The sequence below is a fragment of the Lepisosteus oculatus genome, chromosome 10, assembly GCF_040954835.1.
Source record: "Lepisosteus oculatus isolate fLepOcu1 chromosome 10, fLepOcu1.hap2, whole genome shotgun sequence".
Lineage (NCBI taxonomy): Eukaryota > Metazoa > Chordata > Actinopteri > Semionotiformes > Lepisosteidae > Lepisosteus > Lepisosteus oculatus.
In genome coordinates, this window is record NC_090705.1 from 32,597,783 (window position 1) to 32,608,104 (window position 10,322).

Here is a 10,322-nt window from a genome sequence, read left to right on the forward strand (position 1 = left end):
GATACTCCAACGAAACACCACCTCTTCTGTGGCCATCTCTAGAAGTTTTGTGGAAATCCATGTACTACATCCTACTGCGGGTTTCAGTGTCATCTAGGAAAAAGTGCGTTTTGGCCTTTTCAGAGCAATGTAATTCTAGGATCTATTTTTTAACAGGATCTTCTGTACTGTTTAGTATTACAATTTAATGAAATTATACATTTCTTTTCCTTAGCTGGGAGATGATGAGAAATCTCTCATTGTATCGGAGAAAGAGAAGCTTGGAGCCTTATGTCAGCAACTGCAGGTCACTGCAAAAACACCTGTACAAGGCAAGAATGCAACTTTCATGAAGGTACTTCAACTCTTTGTCAATATTACGTCTGTAAACGTTTTAAATAATTAGCTAATGGAGATCCCTTGATATAGCTGATCATGTAAAATTGATCTGGATAGTTCTATTGGGGAAAGTTTAAAAAATGATATATTAAAAGCACTTAAGGACACAAGGACTTTTGGACATTATGTCTTTTAAAATCAATGCTCACCATGAAAGTTGTAATACATTTTTCTAACTAATGGATTTTAATCCCAGAGAGTTAGAGGAATTAAAGTATTTTGTCTCCATTATTGGATTCTAATTAGCTAGTCTTAGCCAACGGATATTTCAAATGCCATCCAAACTGATTTAGTGTTTGTTGGTACACAGCTGAAGGCAAGCAGTGAGATTTTCTAAAACACTTTATGAAAGTATCATCAAATTCAATTGCAAACGTCAATAGTTTTACAGAATTCAATTGTGGAACATGTGGATGGGCTCATTTAGTTCTTTTCTGATAAACCAGCACTGCCCCATGGTCTTCTGGGATGCCACTGATCCACTCTCCTGTCATATTTGATGCTAAGTGGATTTAGCTCTCTGAACTGATTGAGTGGTCTGAGAAGAAAACAGAGAAAACAAGCCTCTTCTTAAGCTTCCTAGAAAGGCAAATCATTTCTTCAAAGTACTGTTTAACAAGGATTAAAAATATGGGTTTAAGGAAAATGTCAGTATGGATCTTAACAATATCGGAACTCAATCTTTGACCCCTGATCCATTTTGCTGATTGATTTTGCTTCTGATTCATCTCTTCAGGTTGATTCATCTATTCAGAACACCAAAAACATCATGACAGTGGTGGTGTATCTCCTTCCTGTTTGTTATAAGTTAATCAGAAAGGTAAGCATACAGTTATATTTACTGAACAAACTAAATTCTCACCCTTATTATTCAAATACATAATATTATAAACCATGCTTCTCATTCATTTACATCTTGATGGTAAAACTGAGCAGTGTTAGTTTAATTCTTCAGTTGCTCTGCTCAATACCTACAGTAGAGCAATTGGAGAGCTAACCAACTGGAAAGCTATTCATGACAGACATCAAAATAAAAGAGTCTACAAGTTAAATACCACAGGCTTTTTCAAAAGAAGACATAAAACTTCTAAAGTGTCTTTGAAAGACATCAGGAAGGTGTTCTCTTAGGAACCCAAATTGCCTGCAATATATAGAACCAAAACATATATTTTTAAAAAGTGCTGTTTTATAGATTCCAAGTGGTGCATTTCAAGAGATAATAGATCAGATACTCATGTTTTCATCAGATCAGATCACGGAGCTGTACTTCAAACTTATTAACTCAATTTATTGCATTTATTCATAAGCTTTTTTATAAAGTATTTCACTTGTTATAAGACCAGTGTCATTAAAGTATATTCATCTTAAGGTAATATCATGCTGTTTCATAGCACGATGTGATAGTTTTAATAATTAGCTATTTGGATTCTAAATATGTTAATGACTAGACTTCTCCAGTCTATGCTAATTGTAAAGCACTTTGGAACTTCCAGTGTGCATTTGTACCTGATGTGGGTATTGTCCTCATTCCCTTTACATTGGCTTGTAGTAAAATGCAACTGGTGGTTCCCTATTGTGTAAGTATGAAAAGCAAGTAAAGGAATTGATTTTTTTTAAAAAGCTTCCAATAAAATTTCACTAAATTACAAGGAAATTGTATTGCTCTTGTAACTAAAAAATTACACTTAACAAAAAAGGTGTGCCCATTACAAATGTTCACTCTTTGTTCCTTTTGTAAGCACCCAAGGATCTGGTTAGTTACAATGCAAATTTTGTTAGAAAATGAAATGTTAAACATTTTTGCAGTACATGTCTGAGAAGAGCAGTCTGGGATCCCCTCAGAGTTGGAGAGAGAAACAGCTGCCAACACCTGTTAATGAAGATGCTGTCGATAGAAAGAATGCCAATGGCTTCGGAGTAAAATCGCTGGAACACCACATGTCCAACCTCACTTTTCTTGAGAGCAAGTAACACTGCCCACCTGGACTAAATTAAGCTTTTATGGTTGTTGAGATTCATTAGCAAGGCTCCTTCATCAACCTCCCAAATAAGCTAGACATTCCCAGCTGCCTCCTTTCGGTGTATACCACCTGGCACTCACAGAAAGAATGTCATTAAAAGACATTACAGAGCTCCGCCGAGGAAAATACAAACTGGCATCGCTGTGCATCATTTCAGTGCTTTTTGATGTGATTTTAGCCTTCATCGAATAGATTTGTAGAAATTAAAAAAAACACAAGGAAAATAACTCAAAACAGTGCGTGTTTTGTGGGTGGAAAAAGCCTAATGGAAACTACAAATTAGAATTAAGGGCAGTAAGACTGGGTTCTACTCACAAATATTCAGCCGTGTACAGTAATGACAAGCAACCCCTGATTACATTGATCTTAAACTACCTAGTGTTGTTTACAGAAAGGTAGTTCAAGGTAAGTGCCTGTCAAGGTTTTTGAAAAGAGCACATCATTTTAAAATGCTAACACCAAAAAAAATGCCGTTTTTAAATCCTTTCTGGGACTGGGACTATGCATGAACTGTCACCATGACTGAATGAAGCCAGATGTAGCATCAAGTAGAGAAGTAGGGAGGTGGGTACTTTTTCAATACCTGGTTCATTGAACATTGACTAAAAAAAGTACCCCCCTAGTTTTTATTTTATTGACCATTAGTTGTAATAGATATTGCATCAAGTGAGAAATGTGTTTTTAAAAGAAAGCTATCAATTAAAGGAGAGAACATTAGAATTTGTTAGCAGTACTGGAACTGCATGGATGGGCTTGTATGTGTGAGTTCCTACAAAGCAATGAAGTGTCTCAAACAAGCACAGTAAATTTTACAAAAACAATTCTGTCACCTCATCTCCCCTTCTGTTTCCACACTGTATACAATTCAAGGCACGTGGAACACCACACATTCAAAGAAAAGAACGATACCAAATTCCTTTGCTTACATAATTACAACCTGACTGAGTAACTGTATATAAATGTCCTGAAGATTCAGAGATGCTGCTAAACTGGTCATTTGCAAAAAAAAATATTTGGAGTTGTCATGTATCTTGTATGTAGTGAAAATCTACTGTTTAGGAGTAAATGTTGATTATAGTAAGCTCTGGACCATTAATCCTTTGATTGCAGAATAACATGATATTTTAGGACTGTCTTACATAGAATATATATAACAGTATATTTTAAGTATACAGAAAAATGATATTCTGATTTTACATACATTTCTTTAGATTTAGATTTTCTCTATTCTCAAAATACCAATTCTATGACATCTGAAGAGCTGTCCTCTCCTTTAAAACCATGGGGTTGGTTATAACCTTGTGACAAAGTGTCTAAATACTGTGTATTTCTCTTGTGCTAATACATTTTCACCTTTTAAAAACTAAGGCCCTGAGTCAAAATGCACATCCATAATCAAAGGGTTAATGTTCTACCTAATTGACATGTCATTGCCTGAACATAAATGTCTTGCCAGTCTGGTACTTTGTAAATGGGTTAGGAAAATAAAGCATGAATGAACTACTGAGCACATTTGTAGTGTAGAAGACTTGTACCATATTTATTTTTCATGTAAAGTCAAGTTTTTTTTACAATTCTCTAACCTGTAAAATTATATTTTTCAAATAAAAATCTTAATTTACAACACCTCAATCTGGAATGGTATTGGCTTTGTTTTCCGAGTATATATAAGCACTTACGTCTTCCTCCTTTCAAAAAGCAGTTCCCATATCATTCACTCTTGTTTTTTCAACTGTGAAACAAACCAAAAGAAAACTCTGCTTTCTTTACATGTTTTCCCCCTTAAATCTAATGGGACCTTCAAACTCTCAAAACCAAAGCTGTATTTTCTTGACATCCCTTCTGCATTCAAGAGCGGGCTTTAAACGCTGCATAAGCACACGGCTATTTGTACAAAGCTGCTAACAATCCAGCAGCTCCTCTTGTCAGCACGGCTCTGGAGTGGTGTTCTGTCTCTTGGAGACAATCTCCTCGTACTCTGTTGGGGTCAGCAGTCCTTGAGTAACAATCTTACTTTCTTCAAATTTAGGCAGCACCACAGCAATGTAGCCTTCTGTGGATGGCTAGTGAGAGAAAGGGGAATAATCATTTAGACATCTTCAATCAGCACTCTCCAGTCCTTCTTTTGGAGGAGTGTCTCTGGAGTGTTTCTCTTTAAAGCAGAAACACTTTGGAGATTTTAAATGAGTCCAGTTACACTAATAATGAATTAATCTAAGAGATTAATTGAAACATGAAAATAACTGCCCTCCGCAGCAAGGATTGGACATCCCTGCCTTAAATACTGTATTGAATCTGAAGAAAATATATTTGATAAGTTTTGCACAGTATTCACAGTAAATCATTTCAGAGAGTACAACTACACTATTCCTTGGTCCCACATAGAGATAAACATATTGGACAACTGGAAGATAGTGAACTTTTAAAATAATTTTAGTTTAATAAATTATTAATAACTATTTATAAACTTTTAGATTATTATTATTATTATTATTATCCTCAAAGGTTAATTTCAGATACTAGTTAAGCATGTTTTTTTTCAAGAAACCGAGTAAAACTAGAAAGTTGTGGTTCCAAAAGCTACACTAAGTTTTTCTTGTTTTGAAAGGTTCTAAAACACTGTGACAGCTCACAGAAAATGATGATGCACATTACATTTCAAGCGGAAATTTGGATCAGGCACTGAAATTGACACTAGCATATTTACAGGCAGTGGACAAAGAAAAGGTGACATCTGGGTAAAGAGGGACGCTACATATCAAAAGGACTTCCACATAGGTGTGGCTCATGCATTAATTCAGGAGATAACATACCAGCATGCTTTGGGCCATGTATAAACATGTCATCCATGTATATAAATGGACAGTCCAGGTTGCCTCTAATTATGACTAGCCATGGCTGTAAGAGGAGACCTCAGTGACTGGAAAGAAGGGTTTGTGGGTTTGGCTGGAGATTCACTGACCAAGATGGCTCAACTTCATGCTTCACAAGCAACAGTGTCTAAGGTGATGTCAACATGAAACTCCAAGGCAAAGCCATCATCAGCAAAGGTTAACAGTGGACAGAAGCTCTCAATCCAGAATGGTTAACGTACTTGGGCTTCACATTCATTAAAAGTGATTCTTTTGATTGCCTCGAGCACTTCACCACATTCTCTGCTTTAGATCTCCTCAGAGCAGGATTCCGTATTCAGGTGGAAGTGTACAAACCGCTCATCATACCCGGCAGTGGATGTTTGTGAGTCCAGTGGTACAAAGAGCAAAGGAAGTAAACTACCACCCGGTGGAGAAATCTCTCCTGCTGCAAGGGGTGTCTTCCGGGTTGACAATGCCCTCATCCACTGAGCAAGTGGTCACCTTATGGTTTGATGAGCACAAATATTATCCATACATCATGGCCTTCTCAGCCACCAGAACCCAACCCGATCGAGGAATTATGGGATATTCTGGTAAGATGCCTGAGACAACATTTTTCACCTCCATTACCCAGATGTGAGTTGATCAGATTTTTTTTCATGAAGAATGGTGCCACATCCCTCTTGCAGAACTCCTCCTGGCGGACTCCATAACACAGAGCACACAGGTCACACATGGCGGACCAGAGCCCTATTCGTAATATTACATTTGTGTTTCCATTTTTTTGTCCACTACTTGTACATCCACATAATTAGGCTTAAGTTTTCCTTCAGTGTAAAACTACCACATTCAAACTTTCAACAGCAAAAGACCTCACCTTTTCCAGTAACAGATTTGGATTCGTGAGGATGTCTTCATTTACTTCTAACAGGCGTCCTCTGATACAGCTAGAAAGGATACAGCACAAAAATCATGATTTTCACAATTTTCCACTAATGGAAGTCTAAAACCTTCAAAGTCATTTGCATTTATAATACTAAGTTGTACAACATTCCTCTGCCACTGTTGAACCGTGGCACAATGCATTCAGAAGACAAACTGCTATGGAGAAATTGACGATACACTGCTATGTTTAATGTGGCGTCAACAAGTCTGAATACTCAAATATCACTGGTTTATTAAAATGAATAAGATCTCCCTCATTAATTGCCAGAGTCTCCCACAATCAAGTAATCTACTGTCTGGGGTGATCAAGGTATGACTCACGAATCCATTAATGTAGTATTCAAGACTAGAATAGTATAACCACAGTCAACAGTTGAAAAACAATACTTAATCTCTGTTCAAATTACAAGCACAAATACATTTAAAATATATTGTATTTATTAATGAACAATACTTAAAACGTGGGATCTAAAGCTTCAAAAATAAAGTCGCTACTCACAAAGTAATGCTAACTGCAGTTCAGTTGGAGATATACCAATAAAACATTTAGATATAAAATAGGTTCCAAAATTCAGGAATAATGCTCTTCTCACCATTGAATTTCTTAACAATACTCTAAAATATGAAAATAATTGTAGTCAGAAGTGTGGTTTGTAACTAATTTACATTTCTGAAACTCAAAGGCATTCGCTGCAGGCATCGTGTACATGCAAGACACGAGAACCGAGGATATGAAGAAGATTAAAATTAAGGAAATGTGACATCTTTGTACATGTCTTACCTAAAAATAGTATATTCTTCTCCATCTGTGCATGTTATTCTACAAAGAGGCGCAAGCTCCGTGAGAAACTGTCCACCCTAGAAAATGAAATAAAGGGATAAAACATTTTATTACAAGGGCAGTAGTGGGATGAAATAATTTACGTTTTAAATATACAGAAATATATATATTGCTCACACATACTTCTTCAAATGATATCTCTGCTGTTTAGTAGCTGTATTACTTCGTACACCCCTTTCAACATGCTTATGGCTTGTAATGATATTTGTAATTTGGGAACATTTTCAAACTAAAATTGATGTTATCCCCCCATGATTTTAAAACAATTTTTACCTTGTACCTCGGTAGTATCGGAGAAATTATTGACTCAATACTTGATGTAATTTACATTTAACCAGCAGCACGCGATACAGTAGGCTAATGCTTTCAGTCAGTGTAATAAGCCTCCATCACCTAACAAACAACACTGAGAGGACTGTCACAAGTATCACCAAACTGGAAAGAAGGAGCTTGTTCATGCATGTCATATGCTGTATACAGAGGCTTGAGAAATACCCTTTTTGATTTCCCCGACACTTTGTTCTGAAGTCGGCTGCAGTTGGCACTGATCTGGTAATTGATGCTCTTGATTTTTTTCCCATGTTGTAAAATGGGATGTGATTCCGCAAGTGTGACGACACAGATTCTGCACACAAAAAAAAAAGAAAAGACAAGCACCACACTTAGAGCCACCAAACTAAAGAAGAACGGTGAAAGGGTTTTCTGGCAGGTTATGAACTTGGGGTGCAAATCAGATGCAGTCTGAATCCCTGACTGCAGTGTGGATACAGCTTTCGAGACGCATCCAATCAATAAGGAAACTTTAACAGCAGCAATGGAAATTAATCTTTTTATCATTAAGCTCATGAAGACAAATGGAGACTATTATTTAATGCGGAAATGCAGAATGAGAGAGATACAAGAAGCTAATCCTTTCTGTTTGTGGATCTGTCTAATCCCACCTAAAAGTCAATTTTATACATTTTTTTTAAGTGGGAAATGTTTTTCTACCGAATATTTCATATTTGAACAGATTGTACGTAACATCGGCGTTGCTACAAGGGCTTCTTGGATTTTTAGATCATTCTAGAATGTGTCACAAAGTAAGCCCTGCAGCTTCATAAAAAACAGCTGTCCAAATACATTTCATTCATTTAAACATGGCTGACAGTCAGCCATTTTCACCTTTCACAACATTTCTGTGGTTGACAATTTTGACAAGTTAAAATGCCTTAATGCAGACTTCAATACCACCCACATCAACGACCTTATTCACAGACTACATTCTTCCCCAACTCTAAATGTCAGAAAGTCTTTGGACAACTAGAAACTAACAAATCTAGGTGTTAATGTTTTTTTAATTATGTTTGAAGTAAACCACTTTATTTCCAAACGACTGAAAGTGGCTACTTAATATTAAGGTTGTCATAGAAACAGTTGGTTCCCAAGCAGTACTTAAGCTAATTAGAAAACAGCACGCTTGTTCTGCAGATCTGCATGTAAAGTCCCCAATAGAACACATTTAATGTCAGAAGGCATTTGATACAAAGGATATGCTAAAGTAATCTAATACCAACTTAATAATAAGCTTAGGTTAATTTTTTTTATTACAAGTGTATTTTATTTGATCCTTATAACGGAATGTCCTCTTTCAATATGCAGCCAGGAACTTAAGGAGAGGATATTTCTACCAAACAGCCTCAGTGCAAACGTAAAATTTTCTTATCGTACCATTTTAAGTCATTTTTTGAAGGTTAAAAAAGGATATTTACAAAACAACCGATCTTTATTTTCTACACATAAAGATTTTTGGGGGGTATAGTAAAAAATATGAAAACATCTCCTATGCAACAACAATCCAGTACAAACAGCACTGGATATTCAAGGTGAAAGATGCTTTAAAAAATCCCTTTTTGAGTATTATATGTGTATTTTTGTATCAGAGCATGTGTGCATCTTGTAGAACTAACCTGAATCACAAACAAAGCTCAGATGAATCTTAGAACAAACACAATTTCAAACATGATATAAAAAGGGCAAGACCACTGCACTGTTATAAATGTATATAATTTTAGATAAGCGTTAATAGGTTTATATACACTTCAGCTAAATAAAGTTTTTATTTCTACAACATTTTATTCTCAGGTCTTTTAGGTTTTGTTATTTTTTATCCAAAAATCGCAAAGGGGAGCTAAAGTATTTATTATTAATAACTAAGCAATTGGTTACACTACAAATTGTTTCTGTAAATTAAACATCAATTAAAAAATAATTTCTGTACTTACCTATTGGAATGTTGCAGAATGCAGTGGTCCTCACACGGTTTATTCTTCAAATCTTGATTATAAAAAGTCGTAATATCATACAAATGTAATGTTAAATATACATTAATAATATAGTAAAATCAAATACAAAGCGTGCAATAACATTAACATTCGACACAACAATCTGTATTATAAATTTAAACTTTGAAATTTACATATAATTTTTCCTAAATTATTTCTCTCTCCATGTACCTTATTTATTAAGGCAAAATTTCAAAAAGGGTTAAAATCTGTGTAAATACTTAAGTTGCTCTCTCGTTTAAGAACAGTTTAAATGGACAAGAACTAATTTACGTACCTGTTTTATACCATCGGGTAAAATACCGATCAATAACAGAAGGAGTTCCGTCATTATTCCCACCTTCCATCGATAAAGATAAACAATCTGGATTACTTTAAAGTAATTTGATTTTATATACAGCACAAAATTGTGTTACAATATTTCAACAATGGGACTCGAAACACTGTCACACCACAAATGTGATTTCTTCCGTACGCCAGTAAATATTTCCGAGTGCCTCACGAACTGCGCAGATTCGTTCCTTTTGAGTTAATGCACAAGCTCTCGGTGTATTACTGACACCTACTGTATCTATGTAAAATGCAAAAAGTGACATTAAGAAAATTCTGACATAATGATTGACAACTAGTCCAGTTGACCTAAAAATGAAAGAAAAATTTTATATCTTTTCCCTACATTTACATAAAACATAATCCAGAAAATTAATTTCAAAAACACTTTCTATCCACAACACCATACCCTAGATCTGTTTCAGAATTCCTTATAATGCTTTTCAATCCGTTGATGAAAGATAATCAGAATTCCTTTCATCTATCTTGTATATTTCATATCATAGGGTCGCAAAGATTTATCTCTCAAGTCAGCACCAAACTGGGTGACACAGGATTGCCTTTATGTGCTAACACAGCCACAACACATCACAACAGACAGCAGGGAGGGAATGAAAAGTTACTTTTT

The 10,322-nt window shown here is 35.4% G+C and overlaps 2 protein-coding genes across 3 annotated transcripts in view; one reads left to right on the forward strand and one right to left on the reverse strand.

Moving 5' to 3' along the window:
- ctnnal1 (catenin (cadherin-associated protein), alpha-like 1) overlaps positions 1-4,031 on the forward strand; it is a 99,922-nt gene extending 95,891 nt beyond the window's left edge. For both annotated transcript variants that reach the window (XM_015357510.2, XM_006635782.3), the window contains exons 17-19: positions 215-334; positions 1,115-1,198; positions 2,185-4,031. In XM_015357510.2, the coding sequence (XP_015212996.2) occupies positions 215-334; positions 1,115-1,198; positions 2,185-2,349 (369 nt within the window). In that variant the 3' untranslated portion in view covers positions 2,350-4,031. The remainder of the gene's footprint in view (positions 1-214; positions 335-1,114; positions 1,199-2,184) is intronic.
- On the reverse strand, positions 3,912-9,836 carry abitram (actin binding transcription modulator). The gene is made up of 6 exons (XM_006635832.3): positions 9,642-9,836; positions 9,305-9,356; positions 7,536-7,665; positions 6,981-7,057; positions 6,132-6,201; positions 3,912-4,462 (listed from the first exon to the last, which is right to left on the reverse strand). Exons 1-6 carry the CDS (start codon positions 9,709-9,711, stop codon positions 4,325-4,327), a joined length of 537 nt encoding a protein of 178 aa, XP_006635895.1. The 5' UTR covers positions 9,712-9,836; the 3' UTR covers positions 3,912-4,324.
- Positions 9,837-10,322: the final 486 nt, after the last annotated feature.

Coding starts and splice junctions, on each gene's coding strand:
- abitram (XM_006635832.3), bottom strand. CDS start 9,711: ATGGAAGGTGGGAATAATGACGGAACTCCTTCTGTTATTGATCGGTAT. Junction 6,202..6,980: donor GAAGAATATACTATTTTTAG/GTAAGACATGTA, acceptor TATCCTTTCTAG/CTGTATCAGAGGACGCCTGT. Junction 4,463..6,131: donor CAAATCTGTTACTGGAAAAG/GTGAGGTCTTTT, acceptor TTCTCTCACTAG/CCATCCACAGAAGGCTACAT.